At 42.9% G+C, this 23,573-nt stretch overlaps 2 protein-coding genes across 4 annotated transcripts in view; one reads left to right on the forward strand and one right to left on the reverse strand.

The window, feature by feature from the left end:
- Nucleotides 1-16,344, forward strand: part of LOC126542226 (fanconi-associated nuclease 1-like) — a 58,037-nt gene extending 41,693 nt beyond the window's left edge. For 2 of the 3 annotated variants that reach the window (XM_055077112.2, XM_050189188.3), the window contains exons 11-15: nucleotides 2,175-2,374; nucleotides 5,486-5,578; nucleotides 9,106-9,234; nucleotides 10,270-10,375; nucleotides 15,561-16,344. In XM_055077112.2, the coding sequence (XP_054933087.1) occupies nucleotides 2,175-2,374; nucleotides 5,486-5,578; nucleotides 9,106-9,234; nucleotides 10,270-10,375; nucleotides 15,561-15,637 (605 nt within the window). In that variant the 3' untranslated portion in view covers nucleotides 15,638-16,344. The remainder of the gene's footprint in view (nucleotides 1-2,174; nucleotides 2,375-5,485; nucleotides 5,579-9,105; nucleotides 9,235-10,269; nucleotides 10,376-15,560) is intronic. The other variant, XM_055077111.2, reaches the window with a different exon arrangement.
- A 981-nt stretch (nucleotides 16,345-17,325) lies between these two features.
- sigmar (Tumor necrosis factor alpha-induced protein 8-like protein sigmar) lies at nucleotides 17,326-23,425 on the reverse strand. The gene is made up of 3 exons (XM_050189209.3): nucleotides 22,843-23,425; nucleotides 22,304-22,497; nucleotides 17,326-21,849 (listed from the first exon to the last, which is right to left on the reverse strand). Coding segments are annotated over exons 1-3 (561 nt in total). The 5' UTR covers nucleotides 22,844-23,425; the 3' UTR covers nucleotides 17,326-21,483.
- Between the last annotated feature and the right edge of the window lie 148 nt (nucleotides 23,426-23,573).

The following is a 23,573-nucleotide window of genomic DNA, read 5'->3' on the forward strand; positions in this document are numbered from 1 at the left end:
ATGTATTTCCTGAAAGCACACTCTAAGCCTGAACATCCTTGTAACAAAGCCATAAACAATACGACTTGTGCCACACTTTCCCACATTCGTCCATTGGTGAGAGAACCTTTCTTGCTGCGTGTGAGGAACCTCAGCGAAGCAATGGCTGTCCCACTTCTTGAAAACCTGCTAATGGCTCCAGCCAAACCATTACCACTGTGGCTGTGTCAGAAGATAGATTGCGTCATGCCTTTTGTAGAAGGTACAAAGAATGCCCCAGAAATACACATAAGAAAGCACTTCCTAGAACTTCAGTCAAAGTACTTGTGCTCAGAATACTACACTGATGCTTCGAAGCCGCATGCCGGCGTTTCTTATGCTGCAGTCGGCCCATCCTTCTCAGTATCCATCTCTTTGCTCTTGGAGACAAGCATCTTTACGGCAGAGGCCTATGCACTCTTGTCGGCTGTACAGTGCATCAACGAAACAAAACAAGAAAAAGGAATAATACATATTCTTTGAGCATTGTCAAAGCCTTAAAATCTCTACAAAAGAATAAAGATCCTGTCTTTACTGAACTTTATGAAATCCTCTGTGCTTTGGGCGCACCTTATCAACATATCGCATTATGCTGGGTATCTAGCCACAGAGGCATCGAGGGTAATATGCTTGCCGATTGCATAGCCACAACAGTAACTACAAAACCAAGTAATTCTTCCATAGCTGTGCTTGTTGTAGATTTAATGCCCTTCATATGCAAGAAACTGAGGGACCATTGGCAACGTACGTGGGACACTGAAATGCTTAACGAACTTCATGTTATTAAGGCAAACATAGGGAACTGGCCACCAATAACAAACATACGACAGACTGAGGTTATTTTCTGCTGCCTTAGGATAGGTTATACTTACGGCACTCATTCCTACCTATAAACCGGTGATGATCCTCCCGTCTACGATAACTGTGGCGAGATGCTTACCGTCCTTCATGTCTTGTTAGAGTGTCGAGAAATAGAAGCTCAACGAAAAAAGTACTTTTCCTCGGCATACAGACAAAATGTTCCCCTCCACCCTGCAATGCTTCTTGGCATTGAACCACTATTTGACAATAAGTTAGTTTTAACGTTTTTATGAGATGTTGGCACATTGCGTGTTGTCAGACTGAGGTATACGTAGGGCATCCTCTCACTAGAGGCTGCTGCTGCAATAGCTTTTTTGTAAAGCACGTGCCTCCCAGCCCTTGCGTTCAAGGGCTCATGGTGAGGTACTAGTGCTGCTGTTACTCACTCGTTCAGTACATAATCGCTTGGTAGCAGAACTTTTATGCTCATAGCATACACCACTAATCATTCTCATTATTTTAATACCTGTACATTTTACACACGTTACAGTGACTTATTTTAGGCCTCTCTACAGCCAAGTTACGTGTACCATTCACATTCTGACTAACAACCCTATGCTATTGCTTCTCCGTTAAACATTTCTTTTTCTCCATATTTTGGGCTGCCAGATTGGGGGTGCAGCCCTTACACGAGTATATACAGTATAAACTGCAAAATGGAAATTTTTTGACATTTGTCTCCTATGCCATGGTTGGCACTGAGTTTTGATGATTGAGATTCTCGTAAAACTCGTAGTTTGCGCATCTGTGGTACTTACAAAACAATGAACCAGGGTTGTGTACAATATCTCATGTCTGATAACTCTCTGATCTTAGCGACTACCACGAAGGAATTATGGCTTACTTTCATTACACAAATACTGAATTGTAAAATGTAGTTGCAGGGGTCTCAACATGCAAACAGCATAAACGGATTATATACTGCCATTTACTGTGCATAACACACCTTGCACCCACATATCAAGCATCCAAATTTTATAAGTGCACAAAGAATTCAACTGTGGCACATGCGTGTTATGCAGTGAAGACACAGTTTGGCAGTGCCTAATGGCGAGATTGGTTGTGGAATTCACAAATTTTATTCTTACCTCAAACAAAATGTACTTGAATAAAATTACCCTGAGTAGGGTTGGCTGGCACTTGTTCCCATCTTGTTTGTCCTTATCCACTTGCGTGCTGTAGTCTTCCACTTTAGCATTGCATCACATTATGCTGTGATCCACATGGTGAATGTGCTTCGACCTTGGATATCTCCGCAGAACCCATTTCGATATTCTTTGTTCTGTGTTTTGCAGGAGTCCACGGTGAAGGCTCTACATTTCATGCACTGTTTGGTCTTCTCTGCTGGGATGTGATATACATGAGCGGAGTACCAGATGCATTTCGGTCTGCATACCAGGCTCTGCCCTTGGACCTTCATTCGAATTGTTTCTTCAGAAGTCGGGAGCAACATTTTCTTGAAGCATTCAAGGTCATCTCAGAAAGCACAACACTGGTAAGAGATTATTCCTGGAAACAGGAAAGATAAGGTGTGCATTCAGAGGCATATTATTGTTGTGGTCTTAAAAAGACGGGTAGCCATGTGGATTCATGGAAGCAAAGTCGCAATTTGTTTCTTTCCTTTTGGCTGTTAGTATTTTGTCGTCAGTACACTGTCCACAGAAAGCAACAATAGCTATGGGTAATACAAAGTGCTTACATTCTCATTTCTTTATTTCAGAGGAAATTATTTTGTGCATAAAAGCTGTTGAAACATTTGACACTTTGTACAGATTACAGGTGTGCATGTTTACAGGTGCCAGGACAAGGAAAGAAGCCCAATGCAGTGAAGAAAGAAAAGTGAAAGGAAAAAAAACTCATTTAAAACACATTAAAACAAAATATTTTCTTAATTTTTATTTCTCTTCTAAAATTTGCAGCATAGATGATTGCGCTAGTGATGGGCAGGGTGAATAAAGCAGCACAAATACTCGTGACACTGAATGCAACAAAGCATTTTTCTATTGTTTACTCACCAGAAAAAGTTCTGTAACTTCATCTCTCTTACACATGTTGAAGTAGTAAAATCGCAGATTTTGACAGTGTGGGGATGCGCGACTCTCACGCGTCCCCTGGTATCTTGTTTTGCTGCATAGCTCCCGTCTCCTGCAGTGCGGCTTCGCCGCGTGACCTGGTGCCCGCGGCGGTCGGAGTGGTTGCAGCGCAGTGCGAGAGATGGCGCGAGTGTTGCGCTGCTAACGCCGCCTCACGGCGTGGTTACTTGGGTGCGGGTAAGACAAGGCGCTCCCTCTTTGGGTCCGGGACGGCAAGCACCGCGGATGTGCCGCGCGTGCGCCGATCCATGCTTCTGCGAGACCATCTCGCGTGGCCGCCTTTGAACGCGCCACCGTTCGCGTGACCGTACAGGCGAACGACCAGGCGTTGGGATCCAGCATGGGGCGAACATATTCACTCGTTATCCGGTCGCGGTGAGTTGGACTTCTAGATTTGTCGCGCCCATCGGCATGTTTTGTGGATAGCAACTCGGCTCGCAGGCATTGATCTATGAAAGGTGAAATAAATGCCCTTGTGATTGTTTGCACTACTGTGTTATCGTTCCTTTGTCCCAAGAGTACAGATGAGAATCCCACAACAGAAAGGCATAAATACAGGTAATCTGCATTTGAAGTTTGTGTTATGCTTGTGCGAGAAATTTGAATGTAAATGATTGCACAAACGATGTGCAGTGCAACGAAAGCAGAACAAATACTCTTGAAACTAAGCTCAACGTAGCATTTTTAATTTTATTTACTCTATGAATCATCATCATCATCAGCCTAGTTACACCCACTGCAGGGCAAAGGCCTCTCCCATACTTCTCCAACTACCCCGGTCATGTACTAATTGTGGCCATGTTGTCCCTGCAAATGTCTTAATGTCATCCGCCCACTTAACTTTCTGCCGCCCCCTACTACGCTTCCCTTCCCTTGGAATCCAGTCCGTAACCCTTAATGACCATCGGTTATCTTCCCTCCTCATTACATGTCCGGCCCATGCCCATTTCTTTTTCTTGATTTCACCTAAGATGTCATTTACCCGCGTTTGTTCCCTCACCCAATCTGCTCTTTTCTTATCCCTTAACGTTACACCTATCATTCTTCTTTCCATGGCTCGTTGCGTCGTCCTCAATTTCAGCAGAACCCTTTTCGTAAGCCTCCAGGTTTCTGCCCCATAGGTGAGTACTGGTAACACACAGCTGTTATACACTTTCCTCTTGAGGGATAGTGGCAACCTGCTGTTCATGATTTGAGAATGCCTGCCAAACACACCCCAGCCCATTCTTATTCTTCTGGTTATTTCAGTCTCATGATCCGGATCCGTGGTCACTACCTGCCCTAAGTAGATGTATTCCCTTACCACTTCCAGTGCGTCGCTGCCTATCGTAAACTGCTGTTCTCTTCCGAGACTGTTAAACATTACTTTAGTTTTCTGTAGATTAATTTTCAGACCCACACTTCTGCTTTGCCTCTCCAGGTCAGTGAGCATGCATTGCAATTGGTCTCCTGAGTTACTAAGCAAGGCAATATCATCAGCGAATCGCAAGTTGCTAAGGTATTCTCCATCAACTTTTATCCCCAATTCTTCCCACTCCAGGTCTCTGAATACCTCCTGTAAACATGCTGTGAATAGCATTGGAGATATCCTCTATGAATATGTTGCGACAAATATTAATGTACGCAGAATATGCTACTATACACAGCTCTTGATTTTTCAGCCTCCTGCTCTTCTTCACGTTGCTACTTTAGAACTTTGTTATTGCATTTAGTATATTTCATTGTGCTTTGTAATGATACAGTAGACTTCCATCAATTTGACTTCGGTTACTTCAATCCGAACTGAAGGTCCTGGCAGATGCTTGTACGTTTCTATGGGAACAAACTTTTGTTATTCCGATCCTGAAATTAGCCTTTGCCGGGTAATTCGAACTTGGCTGGTCATAACACGCCCTCCCGACCCCAGCTGGGACTGCAGTGGTGACTCCGATTGCGGCAGTGTCCGTCCTGGCACTGCTTACGGTATACTGAACGCATCGAAGACACTTCATCTTCCATCAAAAACACCTATTTTCAGCCTGCCCCAAGAAGATTTCATCGCAAAAACAGGAAATGGTAGCTCACAATGAATAATTACAATATTTACTCGGTTCTAACACACACCTTCTTTTCAAGACAATTTGTCGGTAAATTGCTTGGGCGGTGCAATCCAATACGAAGCCACATTCGTGGCATTCGCAACAGCCTACTGTTAGAGCCAGCCTACCCAGTGCCATCGCCATTGCCATCACAAGATGGTGACCATGGATGGTGGCAGAATCAAAACTAATAACATTGGATGAAACGAGTTCTCAGTGAGGGAATTTCAAGGTGGTGTCGCCACCCACCTTGTGTTTTTGCATATTTTCTGGCCTACCAAGCATCTTGTCATGGTAAAAGCAGTGCTGTTGGTATTGCAGAAGAGTAATTTACTTATAAGCTCGACTGATGTTTTTCTGATTAGTTTGCCTTTAAGTCAGGCTGCATTGGTTGCGGCCTAGCACGCCAGCATTCTCATGTTTCTTATGGTGCAGGAGCTGGAAGAGAAAGTTGCAGCTGCCTACACCGCCCACTTTGGGAAGGCTGGTTTAGTCCAATGGGACCGATTCACATGCACTGATGTCCAGGTGGGTGAATCGCTTACGTTTGTGTTATATTCATTTTTATTGTCATATATTGAGATTTGACCAACTTTCTTTTTCTGTGCTCAAAATGTAAGGTCATTCACATATTTGAGGATGCAAATAGATACTATACAGTCAGCTAATGATAAAATGCTGGTTAATTCAAACAAACATCGGTATTTTGGCTTACCTATTACATGTTTACTGCATTTTGAGGCTGCCTAATTGAAACAACTGTTTCAGCTAAAATATTTGCATACAAAGGTCCTATAGTATAGATCCAGAGACCAGTTTTATAGTTTCTCCAGAAATATAGGTAGCAGGTTTCAAAAATTTTATAGCTGAAAATGATCAGCTGTTCAGAAAACTACTCAACTAAAATGCTTCCTCTTACACGCATCATTCTCGCTGGGACGTCCCAGGTTGTGGTGGCAAAATGTGCCGTCACTATCTGTAGTCCCCTGTTAGTTGGCTCTGCTTTCGTTACCTCATGTGCGTGAAAACTACATTGATGCTATGTAATAGCCAATGTAATACCCTAATCTGAGGGCCTTTAGGGGTATTGCTGAATAAATAAATACTATTTCCTACCGTATACTTTAATCACTAGCATTTGACTAAGCTTGAGATCCAAGGTACTGTGTTCGTGATCGGTCATTGAGCTTGTCCATTTAGCTGCCTGCTTCCTTTCAGCATGCTTATTATATAGCACTGTAATTGCAGAACCTAAAATTACTCATTCATTCTATCTATTGTCTCTTTAGAATAGCAAGGTGTTAAATTGGTCCGGAAATGTGTTTTTTAGCTAACCATGGAATGGCCTCACTATTAAAGGACATCATCTCAGGAATCCTATGACGAAAAAATTTAAGTCCTTCAACTACTAGTAGAGTTATTTCACCGATACTTGGCTTTCTCTCTCCTTACGTCTCAGCTTGTGCATTGGAAGCTACCCAGCAGAGAAGCCAGAAGGGCAAAGCCCTGGCCAAAAGTTGAGAGCTGCGACGGCAAAAGGGCTTGTCGCGGCAACCCATGATGGCTGCGGTAGACTAAGCTACTCAGCTTAGTGCCACCATCTCAGTGACCACGCGCAGCAGATGCAGCTAGGTGCATCTGCTGCGCATGGGATTAGTGAGACCAAGCGATTTTTTTCGGTGTTTGACAGTATTTGTGAATTCCCTGTTGCATGCAATGCAGAAATATTTGGCTCACATGTTCCCAGCAGCCTGTAACACAGATCAGCAACATTTCGTTACTACTATGTTCAAGAAGTGTATCAGGACCCCTTTAACAATACAGTGAATGTAAACCGCTTTCTGTGCATTGTTATTATGTTAGATTCCAGGTGTGAGCTCCCGGTGTTCTCAATATCATGGCAGTAATTCTGGGGTGGCAAATTATGTGCCAGAATTAAGAGTCTTGATTTTCTCATGACCATTATTCACTTAATTTGCTTTTTTTAATAGAGACTTGCACATATTCAGAACTTCGAATATGAATAAAATAGTCTTTACTATTCGATTTGTATTCGATTAGAGAATTTGCTATTTGAAATAGTCGGATATTTATTTCTGTTCCATGATAAAGGATAATGACACTTATCAGAGTGTAGAGGGACAGTGTCCAATGCAAATGATGGCTCCTGCGGTGCAAGTGATTCTCCTGCAGGAGAGCTGCGGTTGTTACGCATGGGCACCAGTTTCTGGGCGAATGCGCATGTCAGGTCACTTGTGCTCAGCAATTGCCAGTCATTCAGTATGGATGCTTTGCCCTTAGGCAGCCTATATACGAACCATATCTCAATTTAGGCAAAGCAATTTGGCCAGTCTCGTATTTCTCTGTCCCTTTAATGTAATGTGCATTCTCTAGTATTGTGCTTCTCTCCTTCAATGAACACTACCCTGCACACACATACGGTGACATGCTGTTCTCTTATTTTAATACTGTTATTGCCATGATGCACCAGATAACTCAAAGCAATAATTTCTCATTTACAAAACACCTCAGTTGATTGGACATAATGTCTCAAATTATGTTACATGTATGTATTAACCAATATAAATAAAGGTCTTTTTTTTTCTCACCATTCAACATCCATGCAAGCTTTACAGTAAAACCGGGTTGTAACGAACAGCATGATCGAACGCTATTTGATCGATATATGGAGTAGTTCAATATAACCGAACCCGCTTATAATGAGCTTCAGCAGCAAATTCGCCATACGTGATGTTGTGAAGCGAAAATGCACTAATGAAAAAAACTATCCACTCACCGTGAATAATTACTCCAAAAGTAATTTATTGCACAGAAAAGTACACGTATTTGCAGCAGGCAGTGATTTTCGCTGAACACTTCATTTAGCTCCATCAATGAGGATCGTATTTTTGACATGCGACATCATTTAAAAGAACTCTAGTCCGCTTCCCTGTATCGTCATGCTCGAGCAGCATCGTTGCAGCACATCGGCAGCAGAAAGGCCTTCGTGTAACGTTGGAAGAGGGCGATCATCTTTCGGTGGTGGCTCCTTGGCATCACCAGACGCCAGCATGTCAGCCACAATGTCCAAGTCCAGCGGGCTCGCCATCACAGCTACACTGTCGTCAGCCGTCGCAAAATTCTCGAAGGCACCATTTTCTCGCACAGCGTCTGGAAGATCGGCGAGCTCTTCCCATAGCATGGCGAAGTCACTTATTTTGTACTGTAAGTGCAACTTCTGCCCCCTCTTGACACAGTCCAGCATGTGGAAGCAGTTGCAGACTGTCTCGAGTATCGACTTGCTAGGCACGACTGATGATTTCGACTGTGACCCGCAAATTACGGAGTTTGTCGGTCTCTTGTACGCGCGAAAAGGAGTAGCCTCGAAACCAGTGGGCGCCAGCAATTATTACATATAAAAAAAAAATAAGCAAATGCGTGCCTAGGCTCATCGTAATCTTCAGCTCGTCGTCCATCCACAATTTCACCAACAGGCACTCGATGACACGCTTCCGGTAGCCCACCTTAAACGCATGGATGATGCCTTTGTCAAGTGGCTGTAAAACTGCTGTTGCGTTCAGTGGCAAGAAGCAAAGTTCGATGTTCTTGCACAGATTGCGCACGCCGAAAGTTCGATATATCCAATGTCTGCTTCGTTATAAAAAATACATTTTACATGCATAACGATAGAACTTAGAGTGTTCAATAGAGAGCATATTTCACTCTATCTGAGTTCGTTATATTCGGGTTTGACTGTATAATTCAAGGATTAACTTCTGGCCTTGTTGGTGCAACGTCTTTGATATAGTGGTTTAGTGCAGAAACTTTTTCACATGGACACAGGAGTGGAAACACACAAGCGCTATATTTCACTTTGGTTAGAAATGAGAAAATGTTAAATCTTTGATTTGATACTTAGAGGCAGTGTTTTTTTATTATTAGTATTTTATTCAATTTGGAGATTTCGCTATTAAAATATTCCTAGCTTTTAACTATGTTGCAAATTTCACTTCAGTGCTGAAGTGTCAGAGTAATTAGTAATGCAATCCATGCAGGAAATTGTACGTTGTTTGGGGCCACATGTACTTTCGAGAGTCTGTGAGCTGTTGGCACGTCAGTTTCGACACCGCCGAAGTGGCCTTCCTGACCTGCTTGTTTGGAACCCAGAGACAGAAAAAGCCAAGGCAAGCACCAGCCCTTCTGTGCTCGTATGACCATGGTACAGGCATCAGTGTAGTCTCTTATATGAGAAGCATAGCGATAGAAAAGGGTGACTCAGTACATATACAGTTAAATCTTGATATAACGAAATCAGTAAAATCGGAATTTTGCTTAGTTATTTCGAAATTTCGTTCTATTGAAATTCGACCTTTTATGCAAATAAGTAGTCGCAGATCGATTTTTCTTACGCGGAAAAGGGCCGCAGAATTTTCCGAATTATCGGACAATCGAAAAAAGCTAATTTGATAGAGAAAACAATTCATTTTGATAAATTCGGAAGTCGGCGACGAATTATACGGTTTCATGCCATGTACGTCGGCGATATCTTCGCATTGGCGGTACGAATTAAGTGAAGCCGACCACACTTTCGCGTGCACTCCGCCCCCGCGGCTGATATCGCCGCCCGCACTTGGACGACGCTATCATGAAAAGCATCGGCAGCGGGGATCGAATGCTTTGTGTGCCTCCAGCCCCAACGGGTCACCGAAACTCGAGATTACGCGACCTCCAATACTCAGTGCGCAGGAAGACAGCTTACATTGTGCCATGCTGTCTCGGCACGCCCACTCTTTGCACTCGCGGCAGATTTAAAGCAGGGTGCGCGATATAACTTCGTTATATCGGGAATTTCGTTATATTGAAGTTAGTTATATCGAGGTTTAACTGTGTGTGTGTGTATATATATATGTATGTATATATCATGATGCCCTGGAGTGCATATAACTGTGCATAACTCCATATTTGTCTTTCTGTGTAATAAAATCCACTTGTAAGTTGGTGCTGTGCCACCTCTGTGCCAATTGATTTCTTTTCATCGTTTTTACATTGTTTAAGGCAAGAGGTGCGGGCAATCCAATTTTTGCCCTAAACACAAAAGTTTCACTAAATTTGTGCACATTATGTGCTTGCTAAATGATAATTTTTGTAACCAGTTTTATGTACGAGGTTAGAAAGTGGCTGTTGTTATCACTTTTTGCCACATGCTTCTATGTGTGTAGGCAGCTGAAGTGAAAGGACCCGGAGACACGCTGTCCCCAAAGCAAGTCGTGTGGCTGCGCGAGCTCTTGGCATTGGGTGTGGACTGCGAAGTCTGCCGTGTCACAGGTAAGGGTTCTCCTTGCCTTGTGGAAAGCTAGTTGTAAAGAATGGAGGCATGAGCTGTGAAAATTGAGTGGAATCATTTGCTGTGCTTTGGCCAGAAATACTTTTCTGAGAGAGTTGCACTATGCCCGATAAAGTACAACGCAACTACTTTCTAAGTTATATCTTTTCAAAGATACTGCTGCAGTTATACTGTGAAAATGTGAAGCACCTAGCTTAGCATGTAAATCTCATCAGCTCCTATACCTGACGAGCACCTAAGAAAGCAGGCTTGAGTGAGAAGATTATGGTTTTGTATATGCCATCTTCGAAGCGCCACTATCACAATCGGTAATTGGTCAGTCAGTGTAGTTTTGGAGGCTGTTCAAAATTATGCCCAGAGACAAGCCGGCCAGTAAGTGTGCCCTTGCATGCACAGCAAAACCTCAGTAAACAGAAACTGACTAAATAAAACTGCCATTTGAATTGCACCGCACACCTGAAGTTGGTTGGTTTTGTTTTGGGACATTGTGTACTTTAAAAAGTTTTAATAGAGCCATGTTTTTCATACTTTTGTGTGAAGTGAAATAATTTAAAGTTAAAGTAACACAAAAGGGCAGTCTCAATTGCATTGTAATGCATATTATTGTTTGCTTCATTCTTGTGCACATTTATTTTGGAAGTGCTCGAAACATACGATGGCAGCATAACAGCATCTGCATTGTGCACTCTACTCAGAAAAATTTGATGTCATAAACACTTCCTGCTCTTTGGATCGGTGAACCTCATTGCACTATTTGCAAAAAAAAAAAAAAAAAAAAGAAGGAAAGTCAGATGATTACGTTGCTTCTTAATGCAAAATTTGAGCACACCTGTATGCATGCTTTCATTTTCCAATATATTCAGGCAAAGAATTTTAGACCGAAATCACCACACCGACTAGCAGTAGGCCAGTGTTGTCAACACTTTTGCCGAGAGAGGGGCAGTATGGGAATGCTGGCATGATGAGCGGCATCGGAGCCAGCTGTTGAAGAAGACGACGATGAAGGCACTAGCAGCGGCATGAGCGTGAGGGGCAGTATGGGAACGCTGGCATGATGAGCGGCATCGGAGCCAGCTGTGGAAGGTGACAACGAACGTGTGAGCAGTGGCACGAGGGACGGCGATGCTCAAACCAGGAACAGGAGTTTTAGAGCTGCACTCTTAAACGGAATAACCTCTGATGGTGTTATGCTTTATAGGCAAAGACATTCTGAACATGGAAAAAAGTTAGCACATTCTTTTTGTTTGTCAGTGCATGCTCTTAATTTGTAATAGTATTTGCTATGTCCATTCTCTAATCATAATGAAGTTTGAGCACTCTGGAAAACAGCACCTTGTATATGATTTAGCAAATTTTTTTATTTAATAGGAGCCCTGATAAACTAAATAAATATTTGTTTTCTCGAAAGTGGAACACTCCAATATCAGGTGCTGAAGTGTCTCGCAGCAGCCACAAGATGTACACGATGGACTGGCCACACGTCCTTGTCTGTATAAACGTTTCTGCACATTTGCGCAGCTGACCCTTAGCTTGAGCAGCTACGCTCTAGCGCGACGAGGCAAGCCTCGACCGCAGACACCGGGCGAGAACATTCCATTTGCGAAGCGCTGGTCTGGATGCTGCTTGAGTAGGTGGCGATGAATCAGCAGACGAGCGTCATCAAGCTTGCACAAAATTTCAGGGCAGACACAGTTTTTATGAGCACAAAATGAAGCCAGTCGATCAGCCTCTTCATTTCCGGTGATTCCTAAGTGTGAAAGTATCCATTGAGCAATGAGAGATACCCTACATGAAATTTTGTTTGCAGAGTGAGTGATGCTGCGCACAACTGGGCAATCAATCTGATTGCATTGTAACCCGCTAAGGGCAGCGCGGGAGTCCATAAAGACGGCAATCTTCCATGTGGTTAACTCTTTTTGCATGTATTTCAGTGCAACACTAATCGCTGCTAGCTCCACAGTTGTTGATGAAGTTGGATGAGGTGTTTGGAAGATGCATCGTATTTGAGTCGAAGGGCAGAAGAAAGCTGCAGAGGCCCCTTGACCGTCGCTGTGTACAGATGCATCTGTGAATACTTGAAGATAATTTGGAAATCTTTCGAACATGCGAGACTGAGCCAATTGGAATATTGCCGAAACAAGCATACCTGACTTTTTGTGTATGTCAGGGATTGTGAGGTGAATGGGGAATACGTGTTTCGTGATACTTTTTGGAGGCAGAGGCATAACTGAAGCAGCAGGTTCAGAAATGTCAGTGATATTCATAAATAATGCGAGATAATGGGCAGTGAATGAGACGATCAAGGAGTGATTGAGCATTCGATGTGCGATGCAGACGCTCAATATGATACAGAGCTCTCTGGTTTGCTTGCAGCCTAGAGGTAATTGATGCGCTTCAGTGAGTAATGCAACAGATTGCACCTCACGAGCTAATCTAAGCATTAGTCAAAGGGCAAAGCGATGATCTCGTTCCAGTTGGGCCATCAAACTAGGTGGTACGTTCAGGTAACGCATACATCATGCCTGAGAGTACAGCTGACTGGTACACCTGGAGAGCCGTTATTTAGTCGCAGGCAGCACCTCCAGCAGTCAAGGCGGCCACATACTTAGGGAAGGATTTGCATCATACATAATTAACGGCAGGACGTCAAGAGATGTGATCATCCACAATTAACCTCAAATAACGGTGTTGTGGCACCCCGCTTATAGGCGTTTTGTCAAGGTACAGTCGGCTCATTGTTCGGCGAGAGCATTGTTTAGGGTGATATGCTATTTCAGCCAACTTAGCAGGTGATATTAGCAGGCGATATGTGCAGATCAACTTCACCCAAGTTCTCCGAAGTCGCATTTGGAGCTCTTTGCAAGCTTGCACGAAGCCGTGGACCAAGGTGCGAAGGGCTGCTTATCCACAGAGCATGTCATCTGCGTAAATAGCTATGCTCACAGCGAAGTCACTGTCCCGAGGCAAATGACTTGGAAGTGCGGCGAGTATGGTGTTAAACAATATCGGCGATAAAACGCTGCCCTGTTGGACACCGCACTTCACATTTCGGGATTCACTTGTTATTTCTCCGACCCGCACTTTCATCTGACGCTCCGATAGAAAATTGTGCACGAAGCGGAGCAGACGACCCGAAATTCCTGCGGTTGCAAGAGTGAAAATACACAATTGCCTTATGTGGAACTGAGTCAAAAGCTTGCTGTATGTCTAGGAAGAGCATGTAGATGGAATGCTTGTTTTCTCTAGCAAATTCGAGCGCTGAGACAAGGTCCGAGATGCTGTCCAGAGCTGAATGGTGGCGATGAAAGCCACCCATCACATCAGGAAAAAAAATCAGCTTCTCTAGCCTGACATCTGGGCGAAATAAGACCATTCACTCCATTAACTTGATGACATTTGAAGTTAGGGATATTGGCTGGTAGGACTTGAGGTGTCTTGCAAGGGCGCCAGGGCTTTAAAATTGGCATCACCACGGTCGATTTCCATTCAGCAGGGATTACACCGGTTCTCCATACTTTATTATACTCGTCCAATATACAGCCATGAAAACTCTTATCAATGTTTCGCAATGCTTGATACATCACACAATCTTCACCTGGAGCAGTGCGGTGTTTGGAGAGGCTGAGCGCATATCACAGCTCCTCAAGAGTGAAGTCTGCCTCGTCCATCTGGCAGGCTGGACCGTAGGAAGCGGTTATAGTACTGTGACTTGTCAAAGAAGGAAGGTCGCCATTTGTGGTGTCACTGGATGCAGGAGAGACGAAAAGGTCTGCAAATGCCTCCGCTATAACTTTTGGTGACTGGTCAGTTGCTATGCGCAATGCAGCCATAGGATTCTTGCAGATTTCGTGAGTGCGAAAATATTTCAGTGTGCGCCATATACTTCCAAAACCACTTCCAGTATGCAGCGAACTATATAAGGCTGCCCAGCTCTTTCGACGAAGCTGTTTTGTAAGCCGACATATGGCTACATTACTACGATTATACATAGTCCAGTCAGTGCGTTGTTTAGAGTACTGTGCCTGCCTATAAGTGCAGCGTCGACATGTGCGGAGCCACAAAAGCTTTAGATCGGGGTCACACACGTACACACACATTCACACACCACTATGTTTAAGGCATGCAACATGTCTTATATGACAGGCATCGAACATGCGGTGCAGGCATAGAGTTTCCTACAATTGTTGGAGGGAACTCCGGTGCCGCGATTGTTCAGCCACCATTGGAGTAATGGTTAGTATATGGTCACCATGATTAGTACATGAATGTGATCTTTGTGCTTGTGGTTTCAGACATTCTTGTGGTTTCGTTTGTCTTTATCTGCCTGCACTGGCCTAAATTTTAAAGCAGTCTATACTTTTCAGAAATGCAGAAGGCAGTAAGACTTAGTGAACACACATAATTGATGCTATTTGCAGTGGTTCCGCTTGTGCATGCATCCGTGGCGTAATGGTTTCAATATTGAGCTTCTGTGCTAGAGGTCCTGTGTTCAAATACTGCCATTGGGCAATTTTAGTAATGTTTATTTAATTATTTGTAATGCAGTATTTCCTTGAAAATGATCAGTTCTTAAAGTCATGAGGCCGTTTAAAGCCAGAAAGACAAACTTTAGACAAATCCACGAACTGACCATCATTGCCATGCTGGCTGAGCAGCGTTGCTTGCACCTTTGTGCACCTGTGTGAAACTCTATGGGTGCAGGGACTTAATCTCAGCATGCTGCATTCTGTTAACCCTTTTGAAATTTCAGGGAGAATCACCGATCCACGGCAGCAACGCCACATAAGCTACACAGTTTCACCTGCTAGAACAATTGGCACCTCACCATTAGTATGGCTTTAATTTTTCTCTATGTCACATATTCCTTGTAAAACATTACAACTGCAACAGGATTAATGTTCTAGAGCAATTGAGAGCAATACACATGCTGGCTGTGAGACTTAATGATAAGAGCATTACTCACCATTAATTTGTCACAGAGTTATGCCGACTGCGCATCGAAATGTCGCCGTCAACGGCAGTATCTGCACTTTACCTAGTAGTATAATACACTGCCCCTGTTAACACAAAAAGCATAGAACTGGGCCGCCCCCATATTATCACAGGCAGAGCAAGTACTGCTTGCCCTCACAATTTCGTAAAACTGTTTTGTCTCGCAACTTTCAGCAACAAGCTCAAAAAGGTTGCAGAGGAAGAAGACTGGAGCTGAAGATGCAAGAGGATGTTCAGAGCAGATGGAGTGAACGCAGCCTGCAAGTTTTGCTATGGAGTGAAGAGCTTGATTTTTGTGGCAGTTGTGTTGACCTCTTTTATATTCCTAAAAGTGTTAGTTTACAACAGGGGTTCCCAAGTGTTCATGTAATAATTTGACAGGGCTTAATGTCCCAAAATAAAATATATGCTATGGTCTCAGAGTTAAATTTTACTAGCTGTGGTTTTTAATTAAGGAGGACAGCTCAAATAAATAATCTCCTATTGAGCAGCAATCAACCCATGGATGACACTGGAGCCAATAACAAGTGGACTTGTCAACACGTTTATTCCAGCAGCACATATTGAGAGGCTATGTTGATCATTTAAGGTCTCCATCTTTGTATGATCTTCTATCGTGTGTATAATCTGCTTTTAATATTTTTCACAAAATTTGAAGTTGTTAAAAGCAAAACTTTGCGAACCTCGCAGAGTTTTCGTGACCATGGGTGCTGCGTGACTGTTGTCTAGCCGGATAACCCAACCAATCACAACAAAGGGTGTGTGCAACAGACACTGGGCTCCTTGCATCACCACCAGATGGCGCTCGCCTCCATGCAGGAAAAAAAAAAGAACCAGAAAGCTCACCTTCACGTATCCACAGCAGCAGCATTGCATTAGCTGCTACAATTCCCAACTAAGGCCTTCTGTGTTACTTTGTGCAGACATTCAATAAACACAAACTCGTGTTTCAACTTTATGCATTCACACAAAGCTTAGCTGTATATAGATTCCAACTTGTTGGATGTGCTGAATTTCTTTTCTTGCTTTGAATTCAGTGTTCCGAGTGCATCAGGGTGCAAAGGCCTGCTGTAGATTTACATACATTCCTGCCTCGCCCTTGGTGTTTTGTAACCAATTTTCAGACAAAGAAACATGTTTAAAGGCCTCAATGCTCTGCTTTGCTTGTGTTCCTTTGGATATCTACAGTATTTTGTTGCTTGTGGAAAAGGTCAAGCTGCTAAAAATTTATAAAAGGAGAGCTATAGTTAACCACTGACAGAGGAGACAGCCGTGAGCCTTTTAAGTGTTTTGGAGTAGAGTAGGAAGAGTAAAATTTTGAACCACGAGCGGGCCTAATGAAAGGCAGTAAAGTTTCGAAAAAAAAAAAAAAAAAGGAGATACGGGTACAGGGATCAAGTTTCGGCACCTTGACAGTGTGATGGCCAATTGTGAACAAAAAATCAATCAAGGCTTACGAGATGCCTATTTTCCTGCAATTTCAACTGTGCTTCCAAGCAAAGATTGCAACTTCTTTAGCAGGCAAGCACAGCACAACTTGTGAAATGGATGCACCTCTCTCAGCAACAGGTTTTAGTAAAGAAATGCTGTATTATCTTCTGCAATGGCAACTCATGTGCTATACAAAACTGAATTTTATACCCTTTCCTGTCAGTGGACAAGAGCATATGGAAGTGCTTGAAATGTGTTTCCACAAGTGCCCTCGCTGGTCTCAGCGGTACCACCGAGTCAGAAACGAGACCTCGTAACAGCACTTTCAGAATTCTGCTGGAAAGTGCCATTAGTGGATATGAAATGTGCAGAACAAACGTGCATCGAGGTACAACCAAATAAATTCAATGAAATTGGGAACCAGAAGAATTGCTTTATTTCATAAATGTAGTCTGCAAAAGTGGTATATATGTTTTTTAGACAAGCTCAAAAAATGATGAGACAGATGTTAGGGTATCATGAATATTTATTCTCTGTTATTAACAAATATAAAAAACATGAGCCTTATACACAGCCAGAAACAACTGGACTTGAGAAGATGCAGGTAATAAGTCGGGAAGTGACTCCTTCATGAACAGAGGTTTGAAAAATGGCAGCGATATGCACATTCATGTTCAGACAATGGGATTGTCACTTTTGTCCAAGTACAGATGCTGGTTAACTGGCCCACTACACAACATTAACTTGATGCAAAGGCGCTATTACACCTTGTGTTGGCAACGAGTGAATCTTGATGTCCAAGGTGTGAACATTATGTAGCATTGGCGACGCCAGCTGTTCACTGCTTACCATCTGACATGAATCAGATTTAATGCACTTTAAAGGGACACTAAAGGCAAATATTAAGTCTAGCAAGACTAACAGCGCGGTTCTGAAATTCTCTAGGCATGTGTTTTGTGCTTTTTCGGAAAAAAAAAAAAAACTCGGGATGGGAGCAGCAGATAACAAAAACTGTAGAGGTATGTCATCCACATGTTGGTGCAGCAGAGGTTTCCTGTTATATATGCGAAGCTATGCTGCTTATATACCCTTGGTCACCCAGAGGGCTTCACAGATGGCACCGCACTTCTGCAAAAGTACTGATGAAGTGATGTGAAATGGCATGAGAGCATTTCAATAGAATACACTAAAGTGTCCAAAATGATTTTTTTTTTATTCATGTCCATTCTTTTTTACTGGATGGGTGAGTGCTAATAACTGACTTCTCCAATGTCACTGGCAGTTGGTTCTATATATTTATGGCATTGGTGCCAATCCTATGATAAGCTTGTCATTTTCTCACAAATGCCAGCACTTTGGGTGCACTGTAACACTGCAGCTGTCCAGGAGCCATTAAGGCAAAGGGCTAGCAATTCAATATGTTCTCTCTTTATTGCTTACAAAAGCGAGATAAAAAAAATGTTGCTTTGGTCACATCACAGCACTAATTTATCACTTTAGCTGGACTTGACATTTGCCTTCAGTGTCCCTTTTAACAGAATGCTGACCAGAAGGCATTTCACTTGAAGAAAAAAAAAGAACAAAAACCTAGGGCAGTATCTCGGAACAAGTTTACGGGGCATACTTTTGCATAATAACGTAACATGAATAATAAGGAATAAATGCAATAAAGGGCATCTTGATATCAGAACATTTTGCTGCCCATGTGCTCATAACCACATGTTGAAAATTCTGAGACATGCCTGCCCACGATTTTCTTTCATCACATCCACTTATTTACTGAAGCAGTGTGCACTTGAAAGAGATATTCCCAAAAATGATAGTTCCAAAATATGCACCTTGGAAATACAAATGGTGTCAAAGATGCCACACATCACTTAGTTGAATAGAACACTCTGCAGCTAAAAAACACAATCCGCTTCTGCATAGAGATCCTGCGATAACCAAACACTACATTATGGCACTTCTTGGCTATGTGAAGAGGTGACTAAAAGGCTTGTAAATTATTAAAAAAAAAAAGTTGCTGCACATGTCTCCAAGACTGACAGCTTCCTCCTAAGTACTGAAACTAAATATGATGAACGAAGTGCCAGCAAAGTGCACAACTTAAAAAAGAAATAGAGGCGTTATTGTGAGTAACATTTAGTCCCAGTGGTAAACCTGTAAAATGTGCTTTAGACTAGAATAAAGTTGTAAGCAGACTTATCAATAACAACGTAATAAAGGTGTAAACAGACAGAACAAAAGTAAAGGCTTAGGGAAAAAGTGTGGGAAGGAGGGGGAAAGGCAGTGCTGGAGAAAAAGATTATGTATGGTCAAACACAACTGAACATGCATAAATAAAGATAACATAAGTAAAAAAAGAAAGATCCAGGACTCCTTATAAGGCAGTTGAGCCAGTGATTCAACTTTTGGTGGCTGCTTTCTACAAAATGAGGAGAACTGTAAATGTCCAACCACATCCACTAGTAGAGCATTACAGTTTCTTTGTTGCATAGCTGAACTGATCATCAGTTGTCCTTGAGCAAGCACCCTCTTAAATGGCACGTTCCACTCAAGTGCATTTGACATCGTGCGAGTTCCACTGAGCAAACAGTAATCATGACAATGCAGATATGCCAAGAACAGTATATTGACATACCTTGGAAGTATATTGGAATGAACAGGTCAAACAGATCTGGCCTGTGCAATAAGCTAGCAAGAGGTGGCCAGCAGAAACAAATAACTGGGGCCATATTTGTTTCAATCATGAGTAACAGCATCACAATAAATTTGTCCCTCCGCAGCTTTTGTAGGACATCCAAACCGGAGACAGTGTGCACACCCATGAACTTTAAAAGAACTGCATGAAAGAGAAACTGGAATGTTGCAACTTTAATAAGCTTTCTAGTAATGAGGGAAGGTGAAGAGTAGTACCACCATAAAAAAAATAGGCAGTCGCATATACCATGGCCTAAATATTTTGTTAAATGCAACAATGACTTGGGCAGCTATTATTTATAGGCAAAAGGCTGTGATGAAATGCAGCAGCGCAAAGTAACAACAGACTACAGTGTTCGAAAGAGTAAGTAGGTGTAAAAAAGTGTGCACATGCACATGCTCAGGGTTTTGTAGCATAAGACCACACGCCACCATTAACATAAAAGAAAAATGGTGCATTATGTCGGCTATGTGCCATGTCATAAACATACCAAAGGCAAGGCACAGTGTGGCATTGATAAAGTTCATATCTGCATCAAATAAATTGTACTCACTAGGAGGTTTCTTGAAGAAGCCCCGCGTTCTGGTCCTTTTTATTACATGCATAGTATCAAAATTTCATTCTCATTTAACTATTACAATAAAATAATATTGTGTCGACCATCACCCAGTCAGCTATTATACAGATGGAAACTTCGTATATTTACATCTCACTTGAGCGAACAGTTTCTTTGGGCCCCTGAGGATCATTTAAGTGAAATTTTACTGTTTCTGCCTTCAATAATGAATGGTTTATTTGATGGTACACATAAGCTGTGTGTGGTACAAGGCAATATAAAATTCTAGCTTGCCAACTATTTTTGTAACACTTTTACATTTGGCAGTTTCCAAAGAGTTGTGCTTTGTAATAAGACCATGGGTTGAAGTTCTGAAACCCTAACTTCAAATGTGGCTTAATAGAATCCTATGCTTCCATATTTAAATGAGGGGCATTTGATCCTGACCACAGCTGCAGCAAAAGAAAATCGGTCATTACTTTGCCGCCATATATTTAGGCAGAGGCTGTTATTTTGTACGCATTTTTCTGCTTCAGAATCAGTTTTTTCGGTGGGATGAATCGGAAGGAGTGTGGCTTCGTGCAACTCAGTGATGAAGGGCGATAAGATCCTCAGCTAGACAGTATCAGTGGCAAGTCATTATATAGACATCTGGCAGTGTTATACTTTCCTTCAACAAAAAGCAGAAAATATTTTTGTAACATATAGCTCAGCATCTAGTATCCATGACTCATGACCAGACCCACACTTGTTCAGACTCGCCGTTTCTTAAACTTGAAGTGCTTGAGAATCTTCCATGCTGGGACCGTCAGACCAATAACACATAAAAGACATGAAACCAGTAGAAAAGATCATTGCTGCACTAAGTCTCCTTGCAGGCTAAGTTCAATCGCCGCAGCTAATCGGAGTTTCATATTTAGGCGGCAAGTATCTGCCTTAGAAGGGCGACAAGTCAGAGCAAAATAATAAAACATGCTACCTGAATCGTGATAATGTTCTATAGATGCACAGGAGTCCATGCACCTAAAGGCACCTCACCAGGCACAAGTAGAGTAGTTGCATATGTCACATGGGCATTAAAAGTAGACAGGCACACAGTAATTTTTCTTTTTGTTCGAGGCAAGTACATTCTTTTGGCTCTTCAGTTAGTAGCCAACAGCGTTTGGATAACATACTTGGCAATGTTTAACCCTGCAAATGCATGCACTAACTTGAATATGCAAAGGCTTTTTGTGAGCAAACCTGGCAATCCTCACTGTAAGGCTTACTTTCCTTGAGTTTGCATAGAGTGACTACATTTGCACGTGGTGCATATCTCCCAGCATTCCAAGCGCGCACAACCTTTTCACCAGGTAATGTGTCAGCACCGAGGCATACATTCTTCTTCATGACCAGGCCAACTTTCTTCCTCAGAGACTCTCCTTATCCAAGGCCTCATGCAGATCCTTGACGACCCTTCCGAGGCACTCACGGTGAACGCTGTCGCCCGCAAACACGGAATCGAGAGTCTCTGGTTTCCCAAAGAAGCCAAAGACGTGCTCAATTCGGCCCATTGACTTGGCTGTTAGGTGGGATCGCACAAGGTCGGAAAGCAAAGCACGACACTCGTCGAAGGCACCCACAAGGTATCTTCGGTCATACGAAAAGTCCATCTCGTAGAAGCTTACTACTGCCATGGCAAGAGCACGCATCTTGCGCTGGAGCTGTTCAGCCACCTTTGTCTCTTCAGGTGAGAACTGGTTGTTTCTGTGCAAGACACCAACCTTCACGACAATCTGTAACACAGAAATTTAGTATCGGGCATTAGCAGATGCAATGGACAGTAAGGAAGAAAAGTTTATCTCATTTGTTTGCATACAGTGTGTGTTAATTTAGATTGCAGTGGCTCGAACTTCACATTATCAGTCAATTTTGCGGCTTTTGCAAACAATTTCTTAAAATTGAAGTCTGATACGCAGTGTAGGCACTACCTAATTTCGTGCTACTTTATGGGAACCACACGACATTATTATTATTACTTAATCTGCACATAAGCAGGCAAAGTAAGTGTTCCACACGAACGCATCAATTAGATCAGCACAATGACAGCGCGCATAAAATAGTATGAATACAAGCTAAAGTTAGTGGGTCATGATAAATATGGCACAGCACTAGGGTGGCGAAAAATAAATGCGAATATGGCACTGTTACAACTACCAAGTAAATCGACCCAAACTGACCGGTACTCACCTTTATAATGTTTTTCGTAACCTTTTCTGCGTCTTTTTTGCTGCCCGTGACGCTCTTTACGAGTTTGTACAAGTTATCCAGAAGACTCGCCGAGACGTCATCAATGAAAGCTTTGGCTACGCTCTTGTTGCTCACGCGGCTAAGCAGTTTCTTCTGGACGCGTAGCCCAATGTCCTTTGCGTGAAACTCAGCCACTGAAAGGAGGGGAAAAAAAAGAACAGATCGTTAATATCCAGGCCCGACTTGTAATCGAAAACCACGAAGCGTACCGTACATACAAGGCCACATAGAGGAGCTAAGGAAATTTCACTGCGCACGTGACGCAGCGGTCACGTTTAGAACAGCTGCGAACTGCTGGTGTAGTTGCGAGCTGTAGATTCCTGTGTGGGCGCGCAAATTTCCATTCTCATGATCTGACGACGTAGTAGAGCAGCTAGTACGAACACGGGGAACGGAAACACGAGGCCGGGAAACTTCGTCCTTCGTCGCCAACGCCTAGCACAACGTTACACAAAAGAAAAGAAAAAGCGGCCACTTACTTTTGCCGACGTGAAGTTTTACGGGCCCAGATTTGTCACAGTCGGCTGGTCGACACGAAAAATGTTACAGCACCAAAGCCACGACAACAATGCATAAAACGATACGTTCAAATCTTTCAAGCCGTTCAATCTGTCCGGCCTACGAGTCACCTGACCTCTTTCCTTCGCCAGCTAGCCAGGCAACCTGTGTGTAACGAAGTTTCAAATGGAAATGAGCAGATTCCAGAACGGAACGCTCTCCTATGGGCTCTCTACCACCACTAAAAAGCTACGCTAACCATATGCGCTAACGTTCATTCCACGAAATGGGTCGTGCTTTTTCCATCACACACGTATTTCATTCATGTCAGCCGCTGAGGCGTTGGCTACGCTGGCCCTGGCCAAGCTCAACTTGAGTCAACTCAAGTCGCTTGGTTACGTAATCATTTGTTTAGGGTCAGTCCAGGTCGTCATGGGTCACTGACATAGAGCACACGCATCTATAAAATCGAGCGTAAGATGATTAAAAATATGCAGCCGAACATGAAATCAAAACAATTTGTTCCTGCGCATCTGCCAACGCCGAAAAGTGCAGAGCTAATGCAGGTTACTACTCGGACAATGCATCGACTCGGACGACTGCAATAACGACTGAAGAGAGACAGAGAAATAAATAAATATTGGAGATGTGTAAGGCCCTGCGCGAGCTTAGTTATATTTAAGATCTGTGTGAATACCTGTCGCATTACTTG

This window comes from Dermacentor andersoni, chromosome 2 (genome assembly GCF_023375885.2).
Source record: "Dermacentor andersoni chromosome 2, qqDerAnde1_hic_scaffold, whole genome shotgun sequence".
Taxonomy (NCBI): Eukaryota; Metazoa; Arthropoda; class Arachnida; order Ixodida; family Ixodidae; genus Dermacentor; species Dermacentor andersoni.

What these genes read in the sequence shown, in the direction of transcription:
- sigmar (XM_050189209.3), bottom strand. An exon ending in TTACGAAAAACATTATAAAG is followed by an intron (nt 21,850 to 22,303) that starts GTGAGTACCGGT and finishes TCTGTGTTACAG; the next exon opens with ATTGTCGTGAAGGTTGGTGT.